Below are 19,291 nucleotides of genomic sequence, written 5' to 3' on the forward strand. Positions count from 1 at the left end.
ACCAAATTAATGAGACAGGGTTATGCTTTCAAGGAGTTTTTTGCACTAGTTTGGTTCTAAGTTTGACATCCCAATGCACGTAGAGTTTTAGCTAACTTTTGCTCACTCTTTCTTGAGTGTGTAGGGATATATATCCTCAAATCACCTACACTGGTTCTCAGATTTTTCTATATCCAAGGTATACCTTTGTGTATTCTGACGTTCATTTGATTACAACATGCAATGCACATCTGAACTACCGCGGGACACAAAACACAGTTCTATCCGGCAGCTACTACTTCTTGGGTGACGACTAATTTTGGCTCCTGAACTGGACCACAGTTTGGTTCCTCCACTTCACAGACAACTTCACAGTGACACACAAAGCCTAAGCGCGTTTTCAGTTAGCCTGCGCTCTGAGAAATCTGCTTCCAGATAAAAATGTGGTTTCCCCTTTCCTGGCTAGCCACCAAAGCATGCTGTTTCCATCTGGTGCAGCAAGTCACTGTACTGGGAAGGGGGTCCCTCTTTCTTGCAAACCCTAACCCACTCGTCCACCTTCTGTGGTGTTCCCTGCTGTCGGCGAACTACATCCTGGAGCATCTGCTTCAGAAAGATTCTCCTAGGTTCTTTTCCAACCATAGGCTCCATTCAAACTTCAGGCTAACCTTGTACAGAGTCCGCGAGGCACAGACTTTAAACATTTGCGTAGGAGTCAATGTTTGCTAAGTGTTCATTTTGTAACCCTATCGACGAGCGTTTTACAAAGCATGATGAATGGGATGCTACTCTCTATGCCTAGCACTCCTCACAAAAGTACAAGGGCTTCCAGAAACCTTGACAGAAAGAGAAAATCAGTTATTTCTCTCCCTGCTATTAACCAGCTCCTGCCGACTATTCATCTTACGCGTGATGATGACTAGTATTCGCCGAATGGCAAGCAGGCGCTCTTTAAGGGAGATCATGCCAAGAATAGCCAGCTGAGCCTTGCGTTCCAACGGCAACACCGCCAGGATCCACCAGGACCACGCGGGACCGCTAGGGTTACTCTGCGAAAGAAACGAAAGTGAAATGAAATTATCACCTAAAATACAAGCCTCTTCCCCCACACTGTCCTTTTGTGTCCCTGACAAGGCAGGGGCGAGAATTAAATGCCATCTTCTATTTCAGGTCTACTTCCCACCCATTCAGCCTCTGGCATACAAAGTTTACTTTCCTGTTACACATTTAAATGTGGGAGAACTCCCAAAACAAAGAGCTTGCAAAGGGAAGCATCTTCCACAGGGAAATTCCACAAATTAATTGCTTCTGCTCTCTCAAAGCTCTAGTTGGGAGTATATAGCAGTCAGGCAAGGGAACCATAATTTTTACTTCTATTTCCAGTGTTCTGTGTTATTGTTTTTTAAGTTTTAAGTACACCATAGAAAGTTCAATATTAGGAAGGCTAAAAGTAGGTGCACACATTTGATTATAATAAAAGAAAGCTTTTAATAGTTATGTGATGAATGTGAACACGTAAATGAAACATCTATATATGGATTATTGTTAATTATATGTATATGGGAATCACCATGAATTAACTGTATGAGAATTATTATGCTGACTGACAGTCTTTATTTCACATACCCAAACTCACACTTCTGGACTGAGCTCTAAGCAAAGCTGGTCATACAGTTGTTCTCAGTATTCCTGGCATTAAGAACCAAGATAACCAGGCCTCCCAGCTTCCTGTCCTGGATTCTCCTCTAATCCCACCCCAAAGGTAAACATCCCACCTGGGAATGAGAGAGGGTGGACTCTGGTGTCAACTTAGTTTAGGATGAGGAAGATTCTACTGAAAGATCAAGAGTATTATATTTGAGACAATTTATGGCTTACAGGATGGTTCTGAATTTTAGAAAAGACATAGGTGTGGGGGTGGGGAGACAGAAATCCTCAAGAGATAGGAAAATAACATAAAAATGGATGGGAAAAATAAAAAGGACATTTCATCTTCCCCCAACCCTGCTGAAAGCTGGTCCTCCAGCTCCGCTTTCTCCACGATAGGTGAGCACGTACAGTCGAAGGAACTCCATACTCTCAGCCACAAGCCTAAACCATCCCTGCCTGGCTCTGTCACCCAGAGGAAGAGCAGAGGATTCATTTGCGGTTAGAACTGCTTCACAGCCTGAAGCCAGGCATTGCTTGAAGAGCCAGCTTCGTGGAAAGCTTGTGGAACACCAGAGAAAGCCGGGCTAGAGATAAGGCAGGAAGCCTTCTAATTTAACAAGACTTAGATTTTCTCTTCACTTATTCAACACCTGTTTATTAGGCGCAAGGCAATATGATATGTAAAACGTGGAGTGTTCGTGCCAATATTTAAGAATTATTACTCTCTAAATAGTAGGATTTAAACAGTTAATTTAAATAATTGGTGAGAGAAGTAAAAGTACTAAAGCTGACAGCCAATCAGAATAAATTTGCTTTTGATAGAAAAGAAATCACCTTTATGCAGTACTCATCGGAAAGCACTGCCTGCTTTGCTCCAAAAAGCACATGCTACTATATTGGGTGCTTCCTTAGGTTGCTGACAAATGAATTGGTTCGTAAGTGATCACGATGGAGTATATTGCATATAGTGCCTAATTTTCCTTCAGAATAATATATCTTAGCACATTATAGCAGCAAATAATAGCGTTATAAAAGAAATAAGGAGAATATACCTGAGGCTCAGATTCCCTGTCTGGCATTAACCCAAAATGGCTTAAAATTTGTTCCTTCATGTGATCCTGAAGTGAAGTAAACCAGGAAACTGACTGCTGATAAACTGAATCATGAAGACTGGTAAGTTCTTCATATGCTGGACCTTCCACCTGATCAAGGAAAAATGGACCACCATTTCAACAACTCATTAATACACATGAAATGTAGCAACATTGGCTGCATTTGCTAAGTGGATTCATGGCATTTATTTCTTAGAAAATTGATTAGTGTTTTATAAACCTATTATATGCTCAACATACAAATCTGTACTTTTCTTACACAGTGAGGACCTATCTGCCCTGTCTATCTAGAACATCCTGATTTTTCTCTTAACAATATAAACATATCCCATGTTACCATGACTAATTTTCAATGGCTACATGCAATCCTATATTTGAGAATGTACTCCATTATTCAGGTAAGATATATTTTAAAATAACACGGCAATATAAATATTTATGCAAAAGTGGGGAGGTTGTTTTATTTTTGTTGTTGGTGTTGAGAGAAGGGACCGTCATTCCCTCAGGATAGTTTCCTTGAAGTAGAATTGCCAAGTCAAAGAGTGAGACATTTAAAATATTGTATTCCATATCACCAAACTATACTCCAAAAGACATGTTACAGCTACGCACACTCCCTGCTTTAGCCTTACGCAGCGGTAGGCCCTCACGCTGTTTCTGGGTGCCTATCTCACTGCCAAGTCACTCATTTTAAGTATGTCCCAGTCCTACTCAGGAACACCTAAGTGGGAAAAGCACTGGGCTGGGAACCAAAGGACCCGGGTATGTTCTGGCTTTATTACTGATTCTCATGAGCCAGTCATACGGCCTCCTGAGGCTAGAGCTTTTTCATCTACAAAATGGGAATAAATCATTCAGGTCCTTTCTGGTTACAAAATTCCAGTATCTCTGAAAACTAGGGTGAACTGAGAAATTAGATTATAATGCATACAACCATTCTCAATGTGACGTATACAAATTAAACACTCATATGTGGTAGAGGATTTTCCTTTTTTAAAAAACCACCAAAATTATTTCATGTTGTAGCTATGTAAGCTCTCATTTTAAATACATATACCACTACAAGTCTCCATCCATACAACAGTCAGTAAACCCTCTCCTCAGATTTGTTACTGGGGCAGCAGAGGGACCCCGAGAACAATGACATTCAGTCACATCCTTTAAAGGCCACTCCCTGGTCCTGAGGCGTTAGGGTTGACTCGCTGTGCTCGGCTCCCCTGCACCGGGCGGCCCTGTGCTCAGGATGACCAGAACCGGCAGCTGGAAAAGGGACGGTGCTGGCCCTGTGGGTGTGGCTCTACTCATGGGCGTCACGAACGTACAGGACTGTCCCCAAAGTGACTTCCAGTGTGATGTCAGACAGCTAAAAACTCTCACTTTCCACGTTTGTAAATGTGAACCAAAGAATTCGAAAGAGGGATGCAGTAATGCCAAGGGTTTCCTCTTTCTAGAAGGATGTAATGTTTTTCTTGCAGGATAATGTACATACGGAAAATGCATAGGTCTTAATGGTTGGCTCGGAGTGTTGTCAGCCGTACACACCAGTGGGACCATGATCCTCAACAGGACAGGGGACGTTTCCATCACCCACGATGGGCCTCCACCCAGCCAGTCTCTGCCCTCCAACCCCAGAGACAAGTGACACCTGGTCTGGGAGGCGTATGAACGGAGCTACACAGCATGCGTGGTTGTGCGGCCGGCGCCCCTGGCTGAGCATCACGTCGAGAGATGTGTGCGTTGAGAGACCGAGGAGACTCTTCCAGGCTGCTCTGTGCGCCCCCAGTCCCTTCATTTTCATTGCCAGGTAGTACTCCATCGTATAAATACACTACAGTTTGTTATCCACTCCTGTGCTGAGGGGCATCTGCACTGTTTCTTGGTCTGGGCCGTTAATGAATAAGACTGCCAGGGACATCTCCGTACACGTCTTTTTGAGAACCCCTTCAAAACATTTCATTAACCTGTCAAAATATAAGTTCTGATATGTCTATTAGACATATCAATATTTCTTAAGGGGTAAGAGAGCCAAATCTTTTACACCGAGCTTTAGAAGGTGTTTTTAAGCACTGTTTTTTATATTATATCTCATTCTGAACTAATACCAGTACCCGGAACAGGGATGGACTACTACCCACAAGTCAGATCCTGTTCATTGCCTGTGTTTATGTAAACAGCATTTTACTGGCAACCAGTGATGCCGACTCATTTACGGGCTGTGTACGGCTGCTTCTGTCTGAGCTGAGGAGTCGCAACAGACACTGCATGGCCTGGAACATCTATAGTATTGACTGTATGGCCCCTGTAGGAAAAGTCTGCCGGCTCCTAGGCCAGAAACACCGAGACAACAAATCACAAAGGCATTCGCAAGGTGCAGCAGTAAGGTAATTTTTTTGAGGAGGAGATGGGTCCACCAGCTCCAACCCAGGTGAAAAATCCACGGACGTACCAAGTAACTGAAGTGCTGAATTAGGGAGGATATAAATAATATTGTCAGTAAAAATACGACCGAGTTTTTCCACAGTGCAGAGGGAAACAAGGTGACTGACCTCTAAACACGCAGCAGTAAGATAAACCTCACCTTTTCATCTTCGAGATACTCGATGTCGGCTGTGTTATAGCCATCTCTGTGGCGGTGGCTTAGAACTCTGAACCGACTGATTCCAATGGCATCCACAACCGAACTCCCATCAGGAAACGTTCTGACGTCCTTAATCTCCAGCATGCAGCCGTACTCCGAAATTCTGACAGGACAGTCAGGAGAAACAACCGTGATTTTAAAAATGCAAAGATCGAAACAAAACAAATGGTGTCTCCACATGGGACCAGCAAGCTTATTTTCTCTAAGAGACACCTGCAGATGATTCCTTCTGTTAAATGCGAAACATACGGGTGTGCAAGGGCTGCAGAGGGAGGGCTGGAGGGAAAGGGGACCTTGTGCCTCAGTCGTTCAAACAAGCTAGCGATTTGGAAGGACCTGAGGGGTGGAGGGAGAATTCTCCGTCCCCTTGGTCAGGGCACTGGCAGGGAGTACAGAGAGCACAAGGTATGTCCGGGGCTCTCACGCCACTCACAGATTCTGCTCCCTCCTCCCCCATTTCCACTGCTGCCGGGCAGCTCTGTCCTCCCCAACAAAAGAAAGTCATCTACAGTCACTGCCTTCACCTCCTGTCCCCATCAGGCCTCCATACCCCACCATTCCACTGAAATGACCCCACAGGAAGTCATACATGACTCCACAGGAAGTCATACATGACTCTGGCATGAGCCTGCTGATCTGTCACTGACCCAACACCCTCTGCTGCTCTCTGTCACACGTTTGTAAATGTGAACCAAAGAATTCGAAAGAGGGATGCAGTAATTCCAAGGATTTCCTCTTTCTAGAAGGATGTAATGTTTTTCTTGCAGGATAATGTACATATGGAAAATGCATAGGTCTTAATGGTTGGCTCGGAGTGTTGTCAGCCTTACACACCAGTGGGACCATGATCCTCAACAGGACAGGGGACGTTTCCATCACCCACGATGGGCCTGACCAGTGCAGCCCTTCATAGGTGCCTCCCTCCCCCACGTGTCCCTCACACAGGGGCCACCCAGGGTGGCATCCTCGCTCCAAAGCCATCCCTGTGATCTTACCCACTCTCACTCTTTTAACTCTCATCTGCTTCCTGAGGACACTGATTGAGCCCATTACACGTCAAGCACTACATGGAGCAGTTTAGAATATGTGCTCATTCAAGCCTCACAAAAACAGGAAGGTTTAAAAAAAGCAACAACTTATGTAAGATTTAGACCTGAGATCTGAACCCGAGGCCACCTAATTCTAAAGTAAATGAACAACTTCAGTACACACCTTCAAGCTAACGATGAGTGACGGTTCCCAAGTCACACGCCTGTAAGGCTGGACACCCCTACTTGGATCTCTCCTAAAACTCTCTCTTCCTGCTTGTCTAACAGGGCTATCTTATCCATAGCCGTGGCATGGACGGAGGTGCCCTGAAGATCCCCTTCAAGGGAGGACTGACTGCCCCAGCCATCAGCAGACAAATGCCTTCAAATGTCAGCTCTCCCAAAGCCTGTCTCATCTGCAGAACTGTCTTTCCAATAAGCATCCTGTCCTGTCTGTGGACAAGAACTTGTGAGCGAATGCAAATTCCCCTTGCATCTGTAACTCCCAGAGCATCTGGACTCTCATGCTTGTCCACATGAGGCCATTAGAACGTGGCCCAAAAAAACCAGCTGAATTCTTCCTACATACTTGCAGGTCTCCTTCTCTTGGGCTCTGCCACAGGTAAGCCACACTTTTGTCTACTGTTCTCCCTGGAGGGACTTGCCTTTCCTCACTTACTGTGAGCAACCTCTGCTCACCAATGGGTTCAAGAAACTTATGTCCTATAGTTTATCTGGAGTAATGCTCTTCTTAGTGTTCTGTAACCTTCATGGAAGCAGAACTTCTGGAACTTGTTTTTTCACTCTGCTTTTGCTGGTTTTGATGAATCAAATTTTAATATATTCAACTTTATTAATCTCTTCTTCCATGCTATGTACTCTCAGCATCTTGTATAAAAAAAATCATTCTTTTCCTTTTCCTAATTGTAGTCTCCAATGTTTTCTCTTAAAATTTGTATATGTTGTTTTTCACACTGAGAATGTAAATAACATGTGTTAATTTGTGTACATGGTGCAAGGCAGAGAAAAGATTATTTTTTCCCATTTGGACTGCACACTAATTTTCTAAGCACCTTTTAAGTGAGCAGCTTGCCTTTTCTCACAAATTGTATGTAAATACGGCATTCATATATGAGTGGATCTGTTTCTTATCTCCATATTCTGTTTCAGTGGTCTGCTTACGAGGACTTCTAAGTTTGTTACGGGAGTGTTCTCCCATCTTACTCAACTGATTTCTTCAAAACTATCATGGTCTTGGTCTTTTGCTTTTCCATAATAATTCTAAAATCAGCTTGAACAATTCCATGAAAAAAACCCTCTTGGAATGTTGACCGAAACTACTTTAGATTTATAGACTAATTTGGGTAAAACTGACATTTCTATGACATTGAAGTCTATGCATCCATCCATGGATATGGTATTTCTCTTCATTTACTTAGATCTTCCTGAATATTTTTCAATAAAGCTGTAGAATTCTTTCCATATATAAAGGTCCTACACATATCTTTAAAAAGATCTGTTCCTAGGTATATATGGTGGAAACTAGTGGATGGTCCTACATATCCATGCTCCCTTTCTTCCTGGGCACATGGGTAGACTACATTTCCCAGGCTTCTTTGCAGTAGGTGTGAGCAATAGTGATGTGTACCCCCTTTTATTCTGAATCCTTTCAGAGAATATGTGCCTCTTCTACCAGCTAGAACTTACATGAAGTGACCTCATCGTAACCATGCTGTAATGACAAAGCCCTAGGGGGATAAGGAAGCCAACAGATGGGAAGGACCCAGAGTCCCCAGAGCAGCCAGGGAGGGAAGCTGTCTGCCAGCTTGATGTAAAATGAGGAGAGGTAAAAACTAAGAGCTGGGGTATTTGTAAGACTGAAATTTGTCTGGTTGTACAGATGGAGGTTTCAATTTTTTAGCAAATTTTTTAGACCTTAAAAGTTAGGCTGAGTTTGTTTGCATGGTGAACTAAAAGAGAATTATAGGCAGAGGGAAGCATGGAGGTATGAATATGAACTATATTTAGAAAAAGGCAAATAACATGGTAGTGGACTAGCAAGTATGATGTCTGAAAGAAAGGAGCAGGATATGAGGCTAGAAAGAAGGCTGGGATCACATCATAGATGGCCTCGGACTTATACCTTGTTATGTAATGGGAGACACCAGAAGTTTTCAACATCATCTTAAATTGTTCTTCAAGAAAAAGAACAAGTTATGTATTTATTTAGGACCCTCTGAATGCTGACAATTCTTACCCTGCGTGCTCAGCAGACAGACACATGCCAAACCGTTTGGTGCCAGTTTCCATGCATCTTCTTATCATAAGCCGATAGCGGGGCTCAAAGACATGAAGAGGGCACGGGACGGTGGGGAAGGCCATGGCACACACGAAGATGGGGACATCTCTGGTCAGACTGTTGGGTGAGGGAAAATGTAAACTGAGAAGTAGGAGCAGTTAGAAACAAAAGGGAATATTAGCCACTGTAAAACAGCAAAAGCTAGCCAACCTCAATTCTCTCATTTACAATGTAAAACCCTCAGGCCTGTCTTTAGTGGGAAAAGGAAGCCAAGGACCACCTCATGAGAAAGTTATCAGCTCACCGGGTTTCCTGCCAAGCCTGTCTTATTTACTTTGATGAGACAGAACATGTTGAATTGTATTAATTTAATTAGAAAAAGTTACAGCTTATGACCATGATAAATAAAAATTCTAAGGACCTTGAGGGCACTATGCTAAGTGAAATAAGTCAGAAAAATGAATTCCGTATGGCCTCACTTACATGCGGAATCTTAAAAAAGAAGAAAACCAAGCCCATGGATACAGACAAAAGATTGGTGGTTGCCAGAGGCTGAGGTGGGGTGGATAATGGGTGAAATGGGTGAAGGGGGCTGAAGGTACAAGCTTCCAGCTGCGAAATAAATAAGTCCTGGGGATGTAATACACCGCACGGTGACTACAGTTAATAATACTGCATTGCGTATTTGAAAGTTGATAAGAGAATAGATCTTAAAAGTTCTCACCACACGAAAAAGAAATTTGCTAACTATGTATAGTGATGGACGGTAAGACTTACTATGGTAGTTATTTTGCAATATATATAAATATCAAAGCATTATGTTACATACCTGAAATTCATATAATGTTATGCATCAATTTTACCTCAATAAAAATAAATAATAAGAAGAGAAAAAAGTTCTGATGAAAGCAAAAACTACACAGTAGTCAAAGATAATGAGTTCTAAATAAAAAGGAGTGGAAGAATGATAAGACCTCAATAGTTAAAGTTTGCCACAACACACAACTCTGTTCACTTTAAAAAGTAAAAATAACTGTCAAACCTATTTCGAGGGGTAAACCTATTTTCCCTTCCATTTTTATTTACTGTGCCTTTTCAATTCTGGAAAACTCAGTACCACTTACTTAGATACAAAAAACAACTATGTAATTTTGTGAAGACACACTTTTTTAAAAAGTGGGCTCCATACCCAGCATGGGGTCCAACATGGGGCTTGAACTCAACCCCGAGATCGAGACCTGAGCTGAGATCAAGAGTCAGACACTTAACCAACTGACCCACCTAGGGGCCCCATGAAGACACACTTTTGAAATATTTCTTATGACCCCTCTCAATTAAATTTCCATAAACTCTTTGCAATTAATATTTTTTTCTATTTTTAGGTCTAATTTCTCTGCCAAGAGGGGAAAAAAGCTGAGATAAAGGTATGAATGCAAGGATTTCCTTCTTTAATCTGAACTCAAGACCAAGTACATATAACATGAGGACTTACTTTGACAGTTCTGTCATTTCTTCATCATAAATTCTCTTCCTATCAGAGAGTTCATCAGATAAATATCGAAATATTAACTCTTCGGCCAGAATAGTTATATTAAAATTTCTGCTTGCCAGCAACTGTAACAAAAGGAAATGTTAAGTAATACCATTTGGTAATTAATTCTAGAGGACAAAGCACTTTCTCCCCAGTAGAAACTGCCAACAAGGAGGGAGAGGGGTGGAGTCTCCGGACGACAAAAGGATGGGGATGGAGAACCTGGAGGTCAGCCAGCCTGGGGTAGGGACAGGGGCCGGGCAGTTCCTCCCCTCTGAGAAAAGGGCAGGATTAGGTGTTCATCACCTGGAGGAAGGATGAGTGATTCCCAGCCTTGCTGGCTTCTCCATTCTCAATCAAGTATCACAATGGCAGGGAAGGGAGAGGAAGTGAGTGGGATATGTTGTGAAAGAAGAGAAATGGGAAATAATCATCCGAGAAAGTGGAAAACTGAAGCTACTAGAGAAGCATAGTAAGAATGACTACTACTGTTTTGAGTCTGAGATTTAGAACTGTACATTTAAACTGAAACCATTCTTCCCAATTTTGCGCCTTCTCTCTAGCTTTGCTTTGTTACTTATATGGGCATGTGTGAGAGGCAGAGTTGACTTTATTTGGATTGGGAAAGGGGCTGAGGGACCAAGGAATTACAGCTGGATGTGAAGGGAAATAGGTGGAAATTGAATTAAAACTGCTAGGATCAGTGGCTGGAAGGGTCCTATGTAGCTGAAGATCTATTATTCTGTGTGTGTGTGTGCACACTTCTTCTATCTTAAGCCTATGAATTTGCAAATAACTACCCTTTTTCACTAGCATCCTAATATACATCAGGTACCAATTGCAGATGCTTCAGGCCTTAAAATAGCCCTACCCAAAAGTATTGTCTACAATGCACAATAAAGAAGATGGGTCTCAGAGGGGTGAAGGGACTAGTGTAGAGCCACACTGGGACCAGGACCTCGGGGCTGGTAGGTTTCAATGTGCTGCTGTTGCTTTGTTAACTTGCTGCGTCTCTGGGCTTGGGCTGCTCTACATATTTCTAACAGTTCCATCTGGGCGAGTCCTAGACATACTGCCATGTCTCCCTTTAGCTTGTGTGAAACAAGCTACATGTATTGCCGAAACTAAGAACTAGGAGTCCAGCCTCGAGTAACAGGACAACTAGCAAAAACAAGTTTAACTTAATTCACAGTGAATATTATTAATGACATCCGTGTTTTATTCTGTTAGTTTATGGCACCATTTTATTGAAGAGTAATATGATACAATCTGCTTTACTTGGCATCACGTTACCCAAGACCTCTGTGCATACAATAGATAGTTGATGACTCATGCTTATAATAATGCATGTGAGCAAGTCTAAGCTCATGAAGGGGTTTCTGCATGGAAGAAAGATCAAATTATGATTTTTAATTTTAGTTGGCTGTGTTAGATTCTAATTTCTGCAACACTGGCAATCCATGCAGAGCCTGCACTTAATCATTGGCTCATTCATTCATTCATTTAATCATTCATTCATTTACTCATAATCATAAGCCTCTACCATGTGCTCTGGCCCCTGGAGAGAGAGTGAAAACAAGGCAGAAGTCGTCTCTGTCCCTACGGATCTTGTATTACAGTGCCAGCCTCAACACACTGCTTCATCACACAGCCCCTACCAGACAGCGCTGAACATGGGCGTGAACGAAGGGTCTGTGTTACAAACCATGGTCATAAAGACATGCATTGTACTGTCTGGGAATAAACAAGCCACCTCCAGGCCCACCGGCCCAGACAAGCATGGGTACAGCAAGGCAGCAGGCCAGATGCTATGCCACCGTTAGCAAGAAGAGAGAGCAAACACAGCCCTGTAGACCGGCAGAGGAACCGGCAAAGGAAACTACTACGCAAACTCAAAAAGCACCCACCATCATGACACATGGTGTCTAGTACAATGAATCATATTCCTGGTGAGAGCCCTGAATAACTTAGAGTTTCAGGATGTATGCGATTTAAAGAAGTAAGTATGTACATAGAATGATTTAGAAAGGTCTCAATTATAATAACTTATTTTAACAAATTTTGGCAGTAAACTAAGTTACAGTTATTTAAAAACTCACATAGTATAATAACTCCTTTACCATATCAAATTCAAAAATAAATTTTTTACTGGACATTTGTTTTAAAAAACTACTTTATCCTGGGCCACCTGGGTGGCTCAGTCGGTTAAGTGTCTGACTCTGACTTCCGCTCAGGTCATGTTCTCAGGGTCTTGAGATTAAGCCCCGCATCAGACTCCATGCTCACCAGGGAGTCTGCTTGAGAGTCTCTCCCTCTGTCCCTCCTTCCCCAGCTTGCACCCGCACACCCACACACTCTCGTTCTCTCTCTCTAAAAATAGACAAATAAATCTTTAAAAAACCACTTTGTCCTACTTAAAATACATTAAGTGTATAGAAGTAATTAAGACAAATATTATTAGTACATTTTATGGATTAAAAAACCCCTCCCCCCACCAAGAAGTTAAATAACTTGCTCCGTGGAAGGTTAGTGGCACCAGAGCCCAATACAGTTGATACATATTCACAATTTGAAAGGTTGATCAGAAAGCCTTTAAAAGCCTTTAAGTGTTGTTTATTGTATTTATGTGACAATTTATTTTTGAGTTAGAGATAATTAAATAGCTTCCTCCACAGAATCTTAAGTATGACTGGCTTTGATTATAGACAAAAGACACAACTGACAACACACCAACGGGATTTCCCAGTGGTCAAAACTGATCAAGTCTTCGATCCTATGCAAAACTGAGTACCACAATATGACTTCACCTTGAGATGAGATAAAGGACAGAATCCTTGGCACATATTAAGTGCGTCATGATGTTATCTCAACCCTTTACGATTAACATATGGTGAGGACTCAGTAATGTTATCTCAACTATTTATAACTAACACATCATAAGAGCTCTGATTATGGTACCTGTTTTCAGTATATCTCAACTATAATTCATGCCTGAAAACTTCCCTGAAGTTTAATTGTTTCTGTATCTAAACTTCCCTTGTGTACTTTTTGAGAAATCAATGGGAAAAAGACCTATCTTTGACTGGAGAAATCCAACTTTCCTTAGGATATGGGTAATAGAAGCAAAGCCAACCCCAGAAATGAGCATCTACTGAGGGATGAGAGGAGGGGCTCAATAGTCCTGTTGTTTCAGAAGAAATACTTACTTCTGAGAGTTTTTCTTTACACAGTGGACAATGTGGGGCATGGTCGAGGCAGCGCTCAAGGCATTTCAGGCAAAACGTATGTCCACATGGTGTCGTGACAGGTTCAAAGAGCAACCTGGAAAATATATCTGAGTTTTTAGCCAAAAATGTCCAGAAGAGATTTTCAAGTAATCTATTTATTTTCTAATAATTCCTTAAGACAATTCTTTTACAGCTGTCGAAATTACTGATATCCATTTCCATTGAGATTTTCCTTATCAAATTTTTAGAAAATAAATCATTTATTACTAAGGTATACATAATTTCTCTGATAATAAAAAGCCCATTATGTTTAGGATATCCAATTCAGAAAGGATGAGTTTTTCAAAGAGTCGCACAGGTTCTCTGTCATCCTACCTCATGCAAAGGGCACACTCAAAGTCAGTTACATCTATGGAGAGTTCTGGACTTTCTCCTATGTTAGAGGTCATGTTCCTTTGAGGTGAGGAATCTGACTCTGAAAAAGTTTAAAATGCTATAATTAACATTGCTCATCTGGACAAGAGCATGCAGCAACTGCATTTCCTCTGGCTAAAATGTGTTACACCAATATAACAAATCATTTATCTGGACTGTGAGCATGAATAAACATTAAAGTTATAACTAAAATTTCCCTATTTCTGACTATGAAGTCTTTGTAGGATTAACCATTTAAACTGTTCTATAATCATAAAGCTGATGTATTCCTTTCATTATTAATTTCAAACTATCTGTGTAAAAACTTTTTAAAAAATATATTGAATATTAGCTAACATTCTGTCACTCTGGAGTCCTACAACTCTATAACAAAATAGCTTACTGACCTTTCTTGGGAATTTTCCCAGGGCCATTCAGGTCTTGCACATCCTCCAAATCATTTGGAAATTGTCTCTTTAAACCGGTGCTGGGTGCTGCTGGAAGGATACTCTCTAACACTTCTTTATCCTCTTCAAAGTGCAGACCCAGTATAAAATACAAAACTGAAGAATTGGTATTTCTAAACACATCAGATTTCTCAGATGGGTTCTGGTTAAATGGGAAAAAAGAATCCTGAATATTAAAGAAATCATAACATAAAATAATATTCATGTAGTGGCCTTTCTTAGAAACCTCTGGAAAGAAGAGGGCTTATGCTCTTCCTTCATGACTGGTTTCATCTATTAACATCTAAGATGAGCTTTACACATTCCACGGTAAAATACAGAACGATTCTTCTTGAGACAGATCAACTGAACATCAATCTTCATATATTCAAATCATCCCTCTGCTTTCTTTTCTCCAAGCCAAAATAAATCCGAGTCTCCTGATGCCTGGGTTTCTCAATGTGTGGTGTCCTGAATGCTTCTACATGTTTCTTTCTATTGTGTTCATTATTTCTACCAACTTCCTTTAAAAGGTTCAACTTTCAGGTTGAGGAGCTAGAACCAGTCTTGAGAAGTACTTCCAACTAACACAATGCCACACTCTGAATAACTTGTAAGTGTTCAAAATTAAGGGATTACATAAAGCTTAATCAAGATAATACCGACAAACACATGCACCTCATACCTTAGAACCCCCGGCACTGCCGCCTTCCTCCAGAGGCTGGGTGTTTTCATGGCTGGAACACTGAGCCTTTAGCCTGCTGGTCAACATTCTGCTTTGGATGGGAGATGTCAAATTCTGATGCACATTTTCTGAAGCTGGAAAAAACACCTCACACATGACCTATAAAATTTCCAAGAAGATAAAAAGTATTTTAAAACACTTTTGAAAAATACATAATATGTCTTAAAGATCCAAAGGAAACTATAAGGCCAAATAGGCCTAGCACACTGAAAAGAATAATTACCATATTCCAGTTGCCAAGTGCTACTATTTCAAAACTCAAGTTTCTGAAACCATAATCGATGCTTTAGGCAGTTTAGCTACCAGTCCCTTTCCAGCTTAGTCTTACCAATTATAAAATATGAGCATTACCAATTCTTTCTACCTGGTCCTTACACATCTGCTACAGAAAATCACCCCTAAGAGTCTCATGATTAGGAGAGAAAAGTGGGGTGTAGAGGTTGTGGGGGTCCATCCAGGCTGTGATCACCCACAGGACTGAGATAATTCTAGAAGACTGCTTGACTTACAAGATAACCACAAGAGCCGCCTAGTAAAGAACTTTAAGGGAAGACCAGGTGAAGAGCCATAATTCTAGTTCAAGAGCCATGGACTAGCCTTTGGTGGTGGTGGGAAGTGACTGCCGGTCACTCCATGGTCCTGCCAAACCTCATGGACTCAGCTGAATCCGAAGACTTAAAAGAGGTATAAAGGAGTGACGGAAACCCAATAAATCACCAGCCACTGTTCTTCATGTGACAGGTCAGTGCACCGGCACCCATGACCCCTGTATCAAGAAGGAACAGCACTCAGCAGGGACATCAGTGTCCTCAGCACTGGCTCTGAGGGGCTCCAGTAAAGCAGCAGAAGGCTGCCTGGGGGATCACCACGTTTCGTGGGCATCAACAGACTGGCAGTGTTTGGGCCCTGAGATAGAAGACATCTACCACTCACAGAATGCTACAGGGAAAAACATCATATCTGAAATAGCATGAGATAGACAAGAAGCACCCCCAAGCACCACCAGACCTAGATTCTGGCCCAGGGGACCTCTGTAAATCTGCTTAATTTTGAGCTCAGGCTGAATTTCATTACGATGCTGTTGTAAAGAGCAGCTGAGATATGTTTTAAGGTTCTCGTGAAGTTTGCAGTTGGGACAAAGCAGGCAGGGATAGAAGAGCCGATGTTAAGATTCAGTATTATTTTGACAAGTTGAAACAATGGCCAAAACCCATAAGTGATCATTTGACAGCATTAATGAAGACCAAACCACTGCACAATACAAGGATAAAAAATATCCTCACTGAAGGTTCTCTCACTGAAAACAAAAAAAGATCTAGGTGTTTGGGCTAACTATGGTTCTAATAGGAGCCAACGGTGTAGTATTAGGCTAAAAATAAACAAACATGCCTCGTGATATAAACACAAGGGAAGGTAAAATCCCCCACCTGTGGCTGTCAGGTGTGCACTCTGAGGTACGCTGGAACGCGTCCAGAGGAGGAACCCTTACAACCTTGTTCCGTGAGAAAAGGATGTTCAGTCCAAAGAAAGACTTAAGGCAAAGATAACAGCCAATGTCAAATATCTAAGGTGGTTTAAAATGGAGGAGGAAAAATGGATTCATTTCCTGTTGCTCCAGAAAATAAAACTAGCCTGTAAAGTGGAAATTGCACGGTACATGTACAAGAGAAGTCAGCAATGAGTATTGTTTAAATAGGGAAACACTGACATAAAAATAAGAACTCCCGGTCACTGCAAGTGCTGAGACTAACTATTGTATAGGCTCTTATAGGGTGGATTCCCACAGTAAATGTGACTCGGTGACCTCTAATGAGAATGGGTTAAAGACCTGAATAAGAAAAAAGATATTTCTGCATCATGCTCGTGAAGCTTTGATGAAAATTTCAAGTCAACCTATCCAGCTAAACTGGTATATTTTGTTTATCATCACAATGTCTCTCATAGGGCTCCTATCCAAACTATAATGCTTGAAATTACAAGTCTAAGAAAACTCACTCTGCCTCCCTAGCCCGTATCATTATCCGTGCAGAACGGAGCTATGTAAATGCTGTCTCATGAAACACTGGGCTTTATCCCTGGATGAAAGTTATCAAACGTGTGAAACTCATCGTTATTCCTGTGGGTTTTTAATTACATTGTCATGAATATTCAGAACTATATTCCTTTTTTTATTTGACATGCAGGAGTTACTCAGCGTGGACATAAAGGCTACAAATGAGACTTAAAAAAGAAAGTCATTTAAAGAAAATCACACCTTCTGCGCTTCTTTCTTCACTGAGTTACATTCAGGATTTAAAGCAAGGCAGTAGAGAAACTCCTTTAACACTTCCTTACTTCTTCCCAATCCAGAAAGAGCCTGAGCCTTCATATGATGCCCCTGGATTCATCAAAAGACAAGATACACATTTTTAAAGAGTGTGATTATATACTTGCATACAAAAAGCCCCGAAAAAAATCATTAGGACTACTGAATATTCGGATAAACATATTAGCTAGAATAAACACAAACCCACCAAGGATGGCTCTAGCTCTACTCCCCTGGCACCTGAGCAAACCCAAATATCTCATAACACACTCTACAGTCAGAGCACAAGAGTCTCGAGACCAGGAATTTGAGCCCAAGGCAGTTTCAAGGGCCATGCTAAGTAAGAAAGAAGCAGCTCTCTACCAACTTTAAATACATTCAGGCATCACAGATCACAACCACATTTCTGTCTTCAAGGAGCGCAATCTTGTGAGAGAAGACAGACATGAACAGAAATATCTGTAACACAAAGCATAACATACAAAATACTACAAGAGAAATAAACAAAGTGCAGTACGGATCAGTATTTTCCCCCAGCATTTTGTTTCTTTTTTGGGTGGATGCAGTATTTTCTCATATCATCAGAAACACTGTAATTTGTTTTTATCAGTTCATGTATTATATTTCCATTGGAGTCAGTCCTGATCATGCATTTTAGTCTTTTTCTTCTTTATTTTATTGACTTTTTTCTTGTGAATCCCTGCTTCTTCATTCATATTTTTAAAAGATGTACTGTTTCCAACTGGTTTTCTCTCATGTTGAGTCAGACCCTTGACCTCATAGACTTCATTATGAATGGAAGACTTTTTGGGTCCTTCATCTACATGTGGGAAATCTATTTGAGAGGTTTTATTTTCAGGTGTGTGGTAGGGAAGCCAGGCCTTAGGCTGGGAGCCCCACATACCAGGATTTAGAGGGGCTTACTCAGGGGGTAGGGGGAGGGGAATTTCTGCATGCATTGGCAGCCACACTTTTCCCCAGGAGGTTTGTCCAAATTCTTTGCGGGAGGTGGGGATGGGGCACTATGATTTTTTTTCCCCCACTACTGCTCTGCATGGCATAGTGAACTGGCATGTCAAGCAAACCTCCTTTCTTATTCCTTTCCCAAGAGTTTAAATTGAATCTTTTCTGGAGTTTGTATTAGGATATGAGCTTAGCTCCCATTTGAACTATAATGTTCTCTGCTTTTTCATCCATTCACGTGCAGTCCAAACATTTGCTGAGCTTTCTAATCTCATAAATATTCCCCATTCTCTTCAGTGATGGACTTATACTTGCTTATACTTTCTTGCTGCCACAGTTTTATGGAGGTATAATTTATATAGAATTAAATTCACCAATTTAAAATGTACAATATAGACTTTTGACAAATGTATACAATATCTAAGTACAACCACAATCGTGATGTAGAACATTTCCATCACCCCAGAATGTTCTCTCATGCCCTTCGAAGTCAATCCTCCCCTCTCTCCAAGTCCAGGAACCACTGATCTGTCAGTACAGTTCTGCCATTTTGAGAATTTCATATAAATGAGATCACACATGTATTTGTGTGCCTTCCTCCACTTTAATGTGATGCTTCTGAGGTTCATTCACATTGTTGAATGGATCAACAATTCATTATTCCCTATTACCAAGGAGGGTTCCAATGAATGGTTATACAACAATCTAAAGGCCCAGAATCGCCAAGGAAGTGTTGAAAAGGAAAAACAAAGCTGGACATCACAATGCTGGATTTCGAGCTGTACTACAAAGCTGTGATCACAAAGACAGCATGGTACTGGCACAAAAACAGACACATAGACGAATGGAACAGAATAGAGAACCCAGAAATGGACCCTCGGCTCTCTGGGTTATACAACAATCTGTTTATTTATTTCTATTTTTTAATTTTTAAAGAGAAATTTTATTAGTTTC

General features: G+C 41.3%; 1 protein-coding gene across 1 annotated transcript in view; it reads right to left on the reverse strand.

The window, feature by feature from the left end:
* Window positions 1-483: 483 nt before the first annotated feature.
* The window catches only part of LONRF2 (LON peptidase N-terminal domain and ring finger 2), a 40,493-nt gene continuing 21,685 nt past the window's right edge, over window positions 484-19,291 (reverse strand). The window contains exons 4-13 of the mRNA XM_040623717.1: window positions 17,324-17,446; window positions 15,010-15,168; window positions 14,286-14,487; window positions 13,840-13,933; window positions 13,444-13,558; window positions 10,199-10,320; window positions 8,665-8,823; window positions 5,320-5,482; window positions 2,682-2,831; window positions 484-1,028 (exon numbers count right to left, since the gene is read on the reverse strand). Coding sequence (XP_040479651.1) covers window positions 834-1,028; window positions 2,682-2,831; window positions 5,320-5,482; window positions 8,665-8,823; window positions 10,199-10,320; window positions 13,444-13,558; window positions 13,840-13,933; window positions 14,286-14,487; window positions 15,010-15,168; window positions 17,324-17,446 — 1,482 coding nt within the window. The 3' untranslated portion in view covers window positions 484-833. The remainder of the gene's footprint in view (window positions 1,029-2,681; window positions 2,832-5,319; window positions 5,483-8,664; window positions 8,824-10,198; window positions 10,321-13,443; window positions 13,559-13,839; window positions 13,934-14,285; window positions 14,488-15,009; window positions 15,169-17,323; window positions 17,447-19,291) is intronic.

Source organism: Ursus maritimus, unplaced genomic scaffold (assembly GCF_017311325.1).
Source record: "Ursus maritimus isolate PB19 unplaced genomic scaffold, ASM1731132v1 scaffold_6, whole genome shotgun sequence".
Lineage (NCBI taxonomy): Eukaryota > Metazoa > Chordata > Mammalia > Carnivora > Ursidae > Ursus > Ursus maritimus.